This window comes from Jaculus jaculus, chromosome 12 (genome assembly GCF_020740685.1).
Source record: "Jaculus jaculus isolate mJacJac1 chromosome 12, mJacJac1.mat.Y.cur, whole genome shotgun sequence".
NCBI classification, from domain to species: Eukaryota; Metazoa; Chordata; class Mammalia; order Rodentia; family Dipodidae; genus Jaculus; species Jaculus jaculus.
Window position 1 is genome coordinate 50,770,814 of NC_059113.1, and position 14,351 is coordinate 50,785,164.

General features: G+C 50.7%; 1 protein-coding gene across 11 annotated transcripts in view; it reads left to right on the forward strand.

The window, feature by feature from the left end:
• Window positions 1–14,351, forward strand: part of Sema4d (semaphorin 4D) — a 118,674-nt gene that overhangs the window by 69,767 nt on the left and 34,556 nt on the right. For 8 of the 11 annotated variants that reach the window (XM_045131745.1, XM_045131746.1, XM_045131739.1 and 5 more), the window contains 4 exons: window positions 731–794; window positions 9,343–9,689; window positions 11,600–11,745; window positions 13,239–13,301. In XM_045131745.1, coding sequence (XP_044987680.1) covers window positions 9,590–9,689; window positions 11,600–11,745; window positions 13,239–13,301 — 309 coding nt within the window. In that variant the 5' untranslated portion in view covers window positions 731–794; window positions 9,343–9,589. The remainder of the gene's footprint in view (window positions 1–730; window positions 795–9,342; window positions 9,690–11,599; window positions 11,746–13,238; window positions 13,302–14,351) is intronic. The other 3 variants (XM_012951130.2, XM_045131743.1, XM_045131744.1) reach the window with 1 other exon arrangement.

Below are 14,351 nucleotides of genomic sequence, written 5' to 3' on the forward strand. Positions count from 1 at the left end.
GCAGCTTTAACCAGTGACCAGCTCAGTCTGTTGTCTCTGTTTTGCCCTTGGTCTCCTCAAGAATAGAAAAGCATATGTACCTGAAATCACAGGCAAGGAGATGATCCTTTTTTGTTTTGTTGTTGTTTTGAGGCAGGGTCCCACTCTAGGCCACGCTGATGTGGAACTCGCTCTGTGGCCCCTGGCCAGCCTTGAGCTCACAGCAGTCTGCCTACCTCAGCCTCTTGAGTGGAGTTCTGGGACTAAAGGTAGAGGTCAGTACTCCCGCCTTAGGCAGTTCTCTTTCTGATGGGCGAACCTTGTGCTCTGTGACCGTGGGTAGTTTTCACATGGCTTAAGTTATAGGAAAGTGACCATGGGGGCTGGGTGTGCTCATGCACACTTAGGATCCCAGCCCCAGGAAGATTGCCAGTATGGGCCAGTCTGGGCTATATACTGACACCCTTTCTTTAAAAAGAAAGAAAAAAAAGAAAAGGAAGTGGCTGCTTTGTGGCAGGACCCACACCAGGTGACCTGGGAGCACACTTCCCCTTTGCCAGTGCCGGGTGCTGCCCAGCAGCCTACTTCCTTTTGCACTGGCCTGTAAAAGCCTCATTGGACCTGTGGAGGAAGGTCATCTGCCTGGCGCCACATGTCTAAGAGTGGCAGGAATCGGTGTCCGTGTCCAGAAGTGACCCTGGGTATGAGGATGGAGTGCTGAAGCCCATCTCTCCTGGTTTCCCTCTTCCAGAGTGAAGATTCCTGAGGATTCCTTTCTAGAAGTATCTGGACTGTCCCAGAGGCCTACCATACAGGTAAATCACTGTATATGTTTGTGTGTGATTTGTACGCCCAGTTAGTGTCTCTGACACCTTCTGGAAGCCTCTGTTGGATCTGGTGGGAGGTTGGGTACCTGGTCCCTGCACATTCCTTTGGGCCAAGGTTTAGCCATTGTTATGGTCCCTCAGGGTCATCATGAGTCCATGGGGCCAGTCACAGGGCCTCTTGGATGGCTTTGCCTTCTGTTTCTCCCCCACTCCGTGCTCCTTCAACTCCCTCCCTCCTAGGTGGTGGTGATGGCACCTCCTTAGGTCATTTGTCTTAGAATTGTGTGGGTCTTTTAAATTTTGGGGGATCTTTAGATATAAAAAAATTGACAGCAGGGATACTTTCATGCGCTCCCATCAGGTTTAGGAGAGAGTGTGCCCCAGAAGAGTGGTGCTTACCATTGCCTTCTGCTCCGCTGTCTTTTTTCTTAATCTTTTCTTTCTCTTTTTTTTATTTAAGTAGGGTCTCGCTCTAGCTCAGGCCGACCTGGAATTCACTATGTAGTCTCAGTGTGGCCTTGAATTCACAGTGCTCCTCCTACCTCTGCCTCCCAAGTGCTGGGATTAAAGGCGTGCTCTGCTATCTTGAAAAGCCTGAAGCCCGTTCAGGGAGTTCAGGGAAAGGAAGCCCTTCCCCTTTTTATGCACATGTAGAGGGTCAAAAAGATGGCAGGAGGACTGGAGAGATGGCTTAGCGGTTAAGCGCTTGCCTGTGAAGCCTAAGGACCCCGGTTCGAGGCTCGGTTCCCCAGGTCCCACGTTAGCCAGATGCACAAGGGGGCGCACGCATCTGGAGTTCGTTTGCAGAGGCTGGAAGCCCTGGCGCACCCATTCTCTCTCTCTCCCTCTATCTGTCTTTCTCTCTGTGTCTGTCGCTCTCAAATAAATAAATTTAAAAAATAAAAATAAAAAAAAAAAGATGGCAGGAGACAGTCACTTAAACGAAGGCCTGCTTTAGCACATGGCCGTCACACTGCATGCCCCTCCACACATTATGTGTCCACCTTCCCCCGCCCCCAGGTAGTGTCTCGCCCTAGCCCAGGCTGACCTGGAACTCATGCAAATGTGTCAACTTTGAATTTATGTTGGGTTGTGTTGACTGGAGTATAGCATACCTGAGACAGCAGCTCTTCTGGACAATTAATTTTTAACTTTACAGAGTAATACAGACATGTAATTTGTTGTTAAAATACAAACAAGAGGGCAGACATGGTGGCACATGCCTTTAATCCCAGCATTTAGGAGGCAGAGGTAGATGGATCATCATGAGTTCAAGTCCACCCTGACTACATAGTGAGTTCCAGGTCAGCCTGGACTACAGCAAGGCCCTACCTCAAAAAAACCTGAAAAATAAATAAATAAATAAATAAAAAGAGAGAGAAAAGGAAGGAAGGGTGGAAACAAAAAGAAAAGTTTTATAAGATAAGAACATTAATAGTGGAAATACGCCAATCATGGTGGTGCACACCTTTAATGCCAGCACTAGGGAGGCAGAGGTAGGAGGATTGATGTGAGTCTGAGGCCAGCCTGGAAGTACAGAATGAATTCCAGGTCATCCTGGGCTAGAGTGAGACCCTACCTTGAGAGAAAAAACAACAACAACCAATAACAGTAATGGAAATAAACTTCAATTAAACATTCAGTGCCCTGTCCAGGGGATTAAAGTGCCCATGCCAGTGACATTTCAGATGGTCTCCTGGGTAACCACTATGTGTGGCACTCCAGAATATCTCTATTGTATCTGGTGCTGGGCTCCCCTGGGGCCAGCAGCCCCTGGTTTGAGTTACATCTTAATTGCTCAGGCTGCTGTCACAAAGTATGATCGTCAGGCAGCTTATAAACAGCACGGTGACCTTGGTTCTCCAGGCTGGGGCCCAAGATCAATACGCTGAAGATTTGGTGTCTGGTAAGGACCCACTTCGGGGCATCGCTGGCCCTTTCTCCCTGCGTCCTTACCGCATGGAAGGGATAAGAAAAGCAGCTCTGTGGAGCCTCTTTAAAATGTCACTAACCCCGTTCATGACCCAGTCACCTCCCGAAGACCCAACCTCCTACTACTGTCACGCTGGGGGTAAGGACTTCACTTAGGAACTTAGGTGATAGAAACATTCATGGCTGCTGCTGCTGAAGATAGCCCGGGACCAGGGAGCTAACATCCTCCATGGGGCTGGCCAGCCACCTCCCAGTGTAGACCCACGCTGCTCCTGGGTTAGCACCATGCCTAGAGTCCCAGGTGACACCTGGGGGTTAGCATTGGGTTGGTCATGAGGCCGGTAGGACTCCCACTGCAAGCCTGTGGGCCTAAAGAGGTGACTGCACACCATACCCGTGTGCTACATGATGCGTAGAAAGGGATAGTACCATCGGAATCCAACCTGAGTGCCAAGCTACGCCATGCCAATGGTGTGCCTCTGGCTGCATCTGCTAAATGTCCTGTGTTCCCCATGGAGTTGCGCTCTACTTGCTTCCTCCTGACTCAGATCCTGTAACCACAACTACCAGGAGGCAACTGTGCCTGCCACTCCTGCCATGGGCTGTCTCCCACTCAGCACAGCACCTAGCCAGTGTCAGGGTTCGAGGCATGGGCAAGGGTGACAGTCCCTCTGAGGCATCCTGTTGGGGCTCCTGTGAAGGTGGCTTGACACCCCTGGGATGCTGTTGGCCACTCTAGGGTATGCCCAGCTAGTGCAGCTGCGTGGTAGAGTGTCCTTGTGACCCAGATCGGCTGTGCAGCTGCAGAGAGCCAAAGCTGGGACACGCCACGTGCGCAGCTTGCCTGAACCATTTGTGGGGCCGTAGAGGGACGGACGGGCCCCCTTGTGACTCAGTGTGCAGGGCAGTGACATCAGTGCTGTCACCTGGGGTGCAGGCGTCGGGGGACAGCGGCTCAAGGCTTGCGGCCTACGGAATGTGGGAGGTCGGCAGTGCCTGGCCGGGATGGCAGGGATGGCACGCTGTTCTTCCCACTGTCCTGCATTGCCTTCCTTAGTCTGTCTGCCCATACCGAGATGCCCTGTCACCATTTTCCTCATGCTGTGAGGGCACTTTAAGGGCTGCGCAGTGTCTGGTGCCCGCAGGAGCACCATCCGAGGTGGCCGAGGAGCTGGTCAGTCTCTGTCCTGCAGTAGCGTGACCCATGAGCTCTCTTCATGTGTGCACTCAAGACGCACACCTAGCGGCACACCTGCAGGTGCGTGCACACACACATATAGATGTGTAGATGTGCATATTTGCACACACTTGCATAGATTTATGGACACTTCTTGTACAAAGTGTTTGCAGGTCCATACATGTGTGTGCGCGCTTGCACACGTGCATGCGAGTACACACGTGCTTATGCAGGTACACATAGAGTGCATGCACACCCTGTGCTCATGTGCACACTGGCCTAGGCTCATGCAGTCACAGCTTTGTGTCCTAGTCCTTGGCCTTGCTTGTGGGGCTCCGTGCTCTCCTATGGCCCTTGCTGTGGTGGAGGGGAGAGCCGCCAGCTGAAGGCTGTGGCTGGCGAGAGGGGAGCCACCGGAGCCCCGCACAGCTCATTGTCCGGGCATTTAAAGTGGGTGAGTCACTCCTCCGGAGCAGCACAGCTCCGTGTGCATAATGGCTCTGACATTCATGACCCTGGCTCTCTAATGGTCTCCTCTGCCAGGTCCTTTGTTCTGAGCACAGAGGGTGACAGCTTCACACAGAGGTTGTCATAAGCCTGGGTGCCCAGTAAGAGACCTTCACCTCTCACTTGACTGTGACTAGCTGTTCCTAGAAAGTGAAGTGGCAAGCCTGTTGGTGTGGGTGTGGTAGGCACTTTCCTTAAAGCAAAAGCAATTGTAAAGTTACATTAACAATGTGTGCTCGGAAAAGGGGGGGAAAAAAACAGCCCAGCATCACACAGCCTACCCCTTCCTCCCCACCTTCCCTCTCCAGGCCTCTGGCTCTTCCAGGAGGGCAGGCAGACTCTCCCTGCTGCCCCACAGTGCCAGGCAGAGGGTCTGCAGGCAGCTGAAGGTTCAGTGCACCTGTATTCCTAAAGGGTGTTGGAGTTGGACCAGGGTAGGGGTGGCATAAAATGGGTTTTCCTTTCTACTGTCATCATGTGGGTAGCCCCAACAAACCCCACAGTTCCTGACCATCTTTACCAGTCTCCCAAGACCCCCAGAACTGATAGGTGCCACTGAGGCAGAATCTAATTAGTTAAAAACTGGCCAGGGTACTATCTGTGGGGTTTACAGTGGGGACTGGTCAGTATGCTCTCTGGGGGGCTTACAGTGGGGACAGTACCTCCGTTCCCTTAAATGGGTCATGAATGAGGGAGTGTTCTTTTTGAGTGTGTTCATTGGGACTTACTTGTGACACTTCCTCCACTGGGCCCTCATCCTCTCGCCCCTGCCTTCGTGCTGTAACTAAGTGCTGGGAACTTCCTGGCTCCCATTTCCTCAGCAGTGGTGGAGGCGTTTTCAATTACTGCTTCACACCGTGAGAACCTAGGAGGAAGAGGGATGGGTTGCAGAAGTCAGAGATGCTGAGGAGGTAGCTTTGGAGCTAAAGGTCTCCTGGCAGGAGCCAGCTGCAGAGCTCCTGGGGGAAGTGTTCCAGGAGGGGAACAGCTTGTGCAAAGGTTCTGGCAGCCTGAGGAAGGACAGGGGTGCACAAGGGCTGGGAGCGGAGTGACAGGTAGCAAGGCCACATTGCTGGTCCCATCAAGACCCGCCACCTGCTCTTGCTGCTCTTGGGGACTAGGCTCAGCACAGACCCACACAAGACCTCTCTCTCTTCCATCCTGGGAGGCTGAGTTCTGCTAAGCTGCTGCTCTGTTCAGGCTGCCACGAACCAGCACCCATTTCTTTTTTTTAAATATTTTATTTATTATTTATTTATTTATTTGAGACAGAGGAAGAGAGAGAGAGAGAGACAGATAAAGAGAGAATGGGTGTGCCAGGGCCTCTAGCCAGATGTGCAAGGTGGCGCATACATCTGGAGTTCATTTGCAGTGGACATATTTTTATTTAAATCCATCAAGCTTGTGAAAATCAATTCAGAAGCAAATTTTTGGGGAGGGGTCTTGAGGCAGTGTCTCATCCTACAACCCTGACTTGCCTGAAACTCCCTGTCGAGGCCACGTTGGCCTCAAACTTGCAGCTGTTCTCCTGTTTCTGCCTCCCATGTGCCACCATACCCAAGATACCCAAGATATTTTGCCTAATAAAATAATTGAATTTCATGATCTTAAGTAATCATTATTACTGCATCAAATACATTTTGCATAATATACATTTTACAAAACTGAAGTTGTACTCTACGTTTTTTTAATTTGAGAGAAAGAGAGAGAGACAGTGAGAATGGACGTGCCAGGGCCTCCAACCATTGCAAGTGAACTCCAGACGCATGCAGCACCCATTTCTTTAAAGTTCATTTTATCAAAGTAATGAATGCACTTTATACACCCTGTGGGGTTAGCAGTTCTTTGCTGGGTGGGTCTCTCTGTCCCCATTCCTGCTGCCCTGTGGCAGTGACTTTCAACTATTTTAGCCAAGTTTGGTATTTTCTTTAAGATTTGTTTTGCCTATATGTCCTAATGTCCATGTCAGATACTGTGTTGGGATTGGATGCTGAGGGTCATGTCCTTTACCCCTCCCCTCTCCCCGCCTCTAAAAGGCATTTTTCCGGTTCACTATTGGGGCTCTACACCCAACCCTGATAATACATTCTGCTTACATTTCCATTCGTGGCACTCTTTCTTCCTGGGACCACTGACTGCTCATTGAGGGTTGGGGAGATGGCTCAATGGTTAAAGGCGCTTGCTTGAGTGTGTATGGCACTAATTTATCCTTAGACTCTGGGAGAACTGGGGCCCATCTCCTTGGTTATTGGGGCGGATTCTTAGGGGACATTCTAAGAAAGGATGGAAGGGAGGTAAGAATTTTGAAAACTTGGAGCATGAAGCATTATATTCATGCTCCAAGTTCTCAAAAGGATGGCAACTTAGCGAGATCAAGAATCCTAGATGAGGGCTGGAGAGATGGCTTAGTGGTTAAGCGCTTGCCTGTGAAGCCAAAAGATCCCGGTTCGAGGCTCGATTCCCCAGGACCCACATTAGCCAGATGCACAAGGGGGCACCCACGTGTGGAGTTCATTTGCAGTGGCTGGAGTCCCTGGTGCGCCCATTCTCTGTCTCTCTCTCTCTCTCTCTCTCTCTCTCTCTCTCTCTATCTGCCTTTTTCTCTCTCTGTCTGTTGCTCTCAAATAAATAAAAGTAAACAAAAATATTTAAAAAAAAAGAATCCTAGATGAGAAGGCATCGTCCCTGGGATTCAAAGACATTGCTTGTCTTATTTATCTTCTACTCCCCCTGTGAGATTCTCAGAAGAGAAGAGCACGTGGGGGCTGGGGGAATGGCTTAGCGGTTAAGGCGTTTGCCTGTGAAGCCTAAGGACCTGGGTTTGATTCCCAGGACCCACATAAGCCAGTTGCACAAGTGTCTGGAGTTTGTATGCAGTGGCTAGAGGCCCTGGCATACCCATTCTCTATCTGTCTCTTTCTCTCTCATAAATAAATAAACAAAATATTTTAAAAGAGAGAGGGGGGAGGGAGAAGAGCATGCACTGAGGCCTTGACTATACTGACCCTTGCTGCTGGAACGTGCCGCAGTTCACTCCTGGATATCGCCTACTCTTGCAGGTGCTGGGCCTGTGTCCTGGGCTGAGCCCCATCGTGGTGTGCCCTGGGCATGGAGCAGAGGCTGTGGACATTGCGTGCCCAAGACCATTGGCCCTGGCCATTGGCACTTCGATCAGTAGATGTTGAATGGTGTGGGGGAGAGGCTGGTTTAGGAAAAGTCCTGTGGCTTGTACCTCAGGGGCCCTGGGACCTCACTCCTGGCTGCCAGAGCAAATTCCCGCAGGATGGGCATTCCTACAGATGCACCCAGAATTTCCCAGAACCCATCACTGCTTAGGGATGCTGCTGTCCCCTCCTCCTGCTGCCTCAGTTTTTCCTAATTTGGTGTGGGCAAAGGTTGGGGGTCGCACCTTGGGGCTGGCATTCTGCCCATGTTATTGCAAATCTCAGTGGGACAGATTGGACCAGGGCGCCCCCCCCCCCGTTTCTGCAAAGTCACGTTACCCACAGCCACTTTGTCAATAGCTTTTGAGCTACAGTAGTAGGGAAATTAGGACTGAGCTACAAAGCTGAAAAGAGGGCTAGGGAGATTGCTCAGCAGTTAAAAGTGCTTGCCTGCAAAGCCTGCCAGCCCAGATTCAATTCCCCAGTACCCAACACAGAGTGATGCATAATGCTTGGAGTTCATTTGCAGTGGAAAAGAGGCCCTGGTATACCATTATTTCACTCTCAAAAGTAAAAGAAATAAAAGATTAAATAAAATTAGTGATGGGCATGGTGGTGCACACCTTTAATCATAGCATTTGGGAGGCAGAGGTAGGAGAATCACTGTGAGTTCAAGGCCACCCTGAGACTACATAGTGAATTTCAGGTCAGCCTGGGCTACAGCAAGATCCTACGTTGAAAAAAAAAACAAAAATAAAATGAAATAAAAAAATTTAAAAATGAAAATAATGTCTGTTTAGGCCTTGTGGGGAAAGTCAGAAATCCCTAGCCTAGAATATTCTACTCCTTCAAAGAAAGAGGGGTTTGGGCATTCTGATTTCAGGAAGGTTATAGACCTTCTGGAATGGAGATGGACAGTCCATCTGTTGGGGCTGCTTGTGGACGGGGTGACAACGCTATTAGCTGGCCTTGCCCTGGTCCAAAGGAAAGAGAGAGCCAGAGGAGGCCTGAGCAAGTGGGCCAATCCTGTGGCCGCTGCACTTGTGTGGCAAGGCCCTCCCTGCAGCTGCGGCTGCCTGCCAGGGTCGGAGCTGGGGTCAGGAAGGCTCGGTGACGGTGAGTCCTGCTGTGTGCTGGCCTGCGCCAGCTGAAACAGGGAAGGACAGTTACCGTGTCAGGACGCTGGGGATGTGAGCAGTGAGGCCAAGAGATTGATGGCCATGATTCCACCGCCCAGAAGCCTGGGCTTATTTCTTGTTGGTCAAATCAGAGTTAATTTCTACTGTTTCCATGGTAACTAGCTTCTTCCCATGAGACTGGAAGGGGGCAGGGGTGGTGGTCCTCTGTGAAGCATTGCTCCTGCACATGCATGTACGTGTTCACGTGGGTATGTGTGCACATGCACTGCACTTATCTGTGTGCAAGGGTGTGTACAGTCTCACGTATGCACATCAGTTGTGTGGCCCTCTTCTTTAGCTATTTCTCCAGCAAACATCTTAGGAGTTGGAAGTGAGTCTTGGAGGGCTGGTTCCTGCCTGACAGGTGTCCCCACAGCCCATTTTAGATCCGCCCACTTGTCTGTGACTTTGCCTTCTGCCTCTGCAGGGTCCACCCTCCCCTCCCCCAAGAGCTCCACACTTCCTGGCTGTTCCTCAGCAGGTGGATTCAGGCAAGGGAGGTGGCAGACAGGGAACTGAGGGGACACAGAGCCCGGAGCAGCCTTCTGACCCGTGACCCTTCCTCTTCTCTCGTGCAGGGTTTCTTCTGCAGACTGGGAGGAAGCCTCCATGGCCTTTGGTGCAAGGAAGTAAGAACAGCTGCTGCTTACCCGGCCAGCCGGGATATGCAGGGACTCGGGGACCCCAGCACTCACAGGTTCCGGGCTGTGCCGCTGGCCCTGGCTCTGGGACTCTGAGCAAGGCCCCTGTGACGCATCCACCGCAGCCTGCTGTCGCCCATGCGTGAAGGCTGCTGAAGGCCCTCCGCGGCCCCCGCCCATTAGGATGCACAGCCCCGTCAGGGGGCTGCTTGCAGCCCTGGCTGTGGTGTTGGGGACAGCAGTTGCTTTTGCACCCATACCTCGAATCACCTGGGAGCACAGAGGTGAGTGCCAACACCTATAGGTGCTGATGGCTCAGGAATGGATGAGACCCACACTTGGGGTGCTAAGTTGGATGGGCAGCTTGGAGGGGTGGGGCCAGGCCTGAGCTGCTGGTTTACCTGGCCCCATGAGCAGGAGGCCCCATGCTGTATCCAGGGCCTACAGCAAAGTTTTTTATTTTTATGTATTTCTTTATTTTTTTTGTTTATTTTTATTTATTCATTTAAGAGCAACAGACAAAGAAAGAGCAACAGGCAGAGAGAGAGAGAGAGAGAGAGAGAATGGGTGCACCAGGGCTTCCAGTCACTGCAAACGAACTTCAGACACATGCGCTCCCTTGTGCATCTGGCTTACGTGGGTCCTGGGGAATCGAGCCTCAAACCAGGGTCCTTAGGCTTCACAGGCAAGCACTTAGCCTCTAAGCCATCTCTCCAGCCCTATTTCTTTATTTGGGGGGGGGCAAATAGAGAATGGGTGCACCAGGGCCTCTAGTCACTGCAAACGAACTTCAGACACATCTGGCACACGTGGGTACTGGGGAATTGAATCTGGGTCCTCAGGCTTCATAGGCAAGTGCATTAACCACTAAGCAATCTCTCCAGCCCTACAGTAGGTTTAATGAGCACAGACAGCTGAGCTGTGGGTACCCTGCACTGGTGTTGAAGTCAGGCTCAGCTTCAGAAAGACTCTAGATCCTCCAGGATGAAGGTGACTCGGGCAGTGACATTTAGGGCAGAGGGGAAAGTATGAAGGCAGAGGTGGGAAGTTCAGGAATGTCTGACATTGGAAGCCCCCTAGACACTTGGTGATCAATATGTGGAAAGCCAAGTTCAGAATGTGCAGGCTGCTGCAGGGGCAGCTAGAAAGAGACAGTAGTTTTGTAAATGAATGATTAGCTGGGCATCATGGCACAAACCTGGAATCCTTGCACTTGGGAGGCAGAGTCAGGAGGCTCGTAAGCTTGAGGCCAGCCTGGACTCAGGGATCCTGTCTCAGAAAACTAGACTGGCTTGGAACATTCCTGTGATCCCTAAGCAGCTTTTGGCTAACTTCTCCTGCTCCCTAACAGTAGATGTAGCCCACCTAGTGAGTGAGAAAGGTCGCTTGTCCCTGGAAGTTTGTGGTGATTATCAGAAATTTGCAAGCATGTGAATGTGTCTTCAGGTGCACGTGGAGGCCTAAAGACAACCTCAAGGGTCACTCCTTAGGAATGCTGTCTAAAATGTTTTTGGTTTTTATTTCTTTTTCTTTTCTTTCTTTCTTTTTTTTTTTTTTGAGACAGAGTTTTTCATTGGCCTGGAGCTTACCAAATAGGCTAGACTGGCAGGATCCTGGTCCCCAAGGACCCTCCTGCCTTTGCCTCCCCAGTGTTGGGATTATAAGTTCATGTTACTATGCCTGGTATTTTTATGTGGGTTCTGAAGACCAGAACTCAGATCCCTTGCTTGTGAGGCAAGCACCATGCTGACCCATCTCCCTAGCCTTTCAAAGGGTTTTTCAGGGGAACATTATTGGCTGAGTGAGAAAATTCTAAATTATTACTTATATTCATTTTAAATCCAAACTGGATGGCTAAAGCCGCATAGACCAGACATGGCTGGGCAGGTAGTGTGAGGCCCGTGGTCTTCCCGGAGACCACTGAATGAGGGTCACAGGACTTGAGGGAAGGAAGGGAGGTCAGGGGTGCAGACTAGCGGCTCGGCTGTGAGCTGGCTTCTCACCTGCACTGGTGGCTGCGTGGGGACTCACTGGAGGTCCCCAGTTCTGCCCTGTGCTGGAGGTTGCTGGCTCAGCTGCCTGGGCCCCCTGCCTGCCTCTGGCTACTCACTGTAACCGAGGTGGTCTTTGGGTGTGTCTGGGCTCAGGGACGATTCCTCTGCTCATCACCCTTCCTCACCTCTGACATCCACAGAGGTAGGTCTGATGAAGTTTCAGGAGCCAGGCATCTTCAACTACTCGGCCTTGCTGATGAGTGAAGAGGAGGACACCCTGTACGTGGGTGCCCGCGAAGCCATCTTCGCTTTGAATGCACTCAATGTCTCTGAGAAGCGGCATGAGGTACGACCTGCACTCCCACCTCTAGCTCCCCGTCGCCCAGGGGCCCCCTTCTGCCCTGCTTCTCTGCAGCCTTGGCTTGGGGTGTCTGTCAGCAGCTCACCCGGAAGGGCTTTTCATCAGGGAAAGATTTAGGCTGTTGCCATGTCTTAGCTGCTGTGAATAGTACCCTATAAAGATACTTTCAAAGGACTGAAAAACTCTGCTATCATGTGTGGGGTTTTTGTTGTTGTTGTTGTCGTTGTTTTAGGTAGTATCTTGCTCTAGGCCAGGCTGACCTTGGAATTCACTCTGTAATCTCAGGGTAGCCTCCTAGCCCACAGCATCCTCCTACCTCAGCCTCACAAGTGCTTGGGTTAAAGGTGTGAGCCACCACACCCAGCTTGGTTATGTGTACTTTTTAAAAAAATTTTTTTTAATTTTTTATTTATTTATTTGAGAGCAACAGACAGACAGAGAAAGAGGCAGAGAGAGAGAGAGAGAGAGAGAGAGAGAGAGAATGGGCACGCCAGGGCCTCCAGCCACTGCAAATGAACTCCAGATGTGTGCGCCCTCTTGTGCATCTGGCAAATGTGGGTCCTGGGGAACCAAGCCTCGAACCGGGGTTCTTAGGCTTCACAGGCAAGCGTTTAACTGCTAAGCCATCTCTCCTGCCCTATATGTACTTTTTAATTATTAACCTTTTAAAGATTTATTTTATTTATTAGAGACAGAGAGAGAGAGAGAAAGAAATAGGCGTGCCAGAGCCTCCAGCCACTGCAAACGAACTCCAGATACATGTGCCCCCTTGTGCATCTGGCTTATGTGGGACTTAGAGAATCAAACCTGGATCCTTAGGCTTCGCAGGCATGCGCCTTAACCGCTAAGCCATCTCTCCAGCCCTAATTATTAAAAAGTGTTATTAGCATACTGAAATTGGGTTTCATTATGGTATTTTTCAAACAATGCCTTTGTTCCCCTTCCTCTCTCCTTTTCCTGATCTTTCCTTCCCACCATAGCCTCACTTCCTCATTCATGTTACAGGAGTCCTTCTGACCACCTCACCCATTCTCAGTACCTGTGGTTGTCCCCACTAGTGGTCTCCTGTCTGATTTCACAGCCCGTGCTGGCTCTCTCATCTCCTGTTTACATACAAAGAAATATTACAAGCTAAGATCCATATGTGAGAGCTAACACGGGAGTACTGTCTTTCTGGGCTGGAGTTACAGTTTCAGCTGTAATTTAGCTCTACCCTTCTCCCTCAGTGAGCCCCAGGGCTGTGGGAATTCTGCTACTCGCAGAGGGACTGTCATAGGCCTCCCAAGAAGGCCAGGTGGCTCTCGGGCCTCAGCACCCACCTACTTCCCACACCTCGTTCCCATCGGATGTTATCCTGTGTGCAAAGCTCTGGGCTCTGAAGTGTCGTGTGCGTTTGTGGTGTCTTTTGTCTTTTTCGCCCCAGCAGCTCTGTCACGGTTGCTGTGCAGTGAGCTAGACTCTCCCACCCTCCCTAACAGGTGTACTGGAAGGTCTCAGAAGACAAGAAAGCAAAATGTGCGGAAAAGGGAAAATCAAAGCAGGTAATTTCTTGTGCAAGCTACAAAGAGCCCTACACACACTTCTCCTTTGAGTCTCATGAAAACCACAGCTTCTGCAGGCCAACCAAGCAGTCACGCGGCATGGTACACGTATAAGCCTGTCCTGCCCGTTGGCATCTGGCTGGCACTCCCAGAGCAGGTGCCAGGCACCATTGACACTGGAGGGATGTGTTTCAGTTTGGAATTTCTTCAAATGGCCTGAGATTTTGACCTCAAAACATGATTTCTGGTGCCCCTTAGTAAAATGCTGTAAAATCACCATCGCTCCCACTTTTCCTAAAACCACAGTCTAAGGTACATGGAAGTTGTACCACATTGTGGAGCCATTCAGAGAGAGGCTGGGCCAAGTGTCCCTTCCCTCGGGAACACGGGGCACCTGTGTCCTGCCTGGTCCTGGGCAGGTGTCCCAGTTCTCACACTACCAAAGCTGACTAGTTCCTGATCCTTGAATGTGATAGCTGAGCAGGAGCCTTTCTCGGCAGTTGTTGGCTAATATCAAAACACAGATTAAAAAACAAAACAAAACAGATTTTTTTTTTTGGCTAAATGTTTATGGCAGCATGCGGAACACTTTATTGGCACCTTGGTCTCTAAGTGAGTGTAGTGCTTCCTTAGGAAAGGAGAGGCAGGCGAGCATTGGGCATTGGGATGGAGTCGTGCGTGGGGCCAGCAGTGGACGGGGGCTGGGTGGTGACTGAGTGACATGTCACCAGTTTGAAGACAATCCCAGCAAAATAAAGCTTTCCTGATTTGAGATATTCTTGGACCACAGCACACAAAACCCAAATGCAGTTAAAATAGTGCATGGGTTCTTTGTCTTTTCACTGGGTCCTTAAGGATGCTGGCTGCACCCTCTCTTGGTCCAGCCTCTTTCTCAGAATGGTGCCTAGACCCTGACGACCACTCTTTCCATCTCCTTGCTGGCGGGGGTGGAGGGTGCAGAGCCCTGGAGGAAAGAGCTCTGGGACGGTCACCCTCTGGCCTCTTCAGCAACAAAATGCATGGTCTGTGCTTACTAAGAGTAAACACATG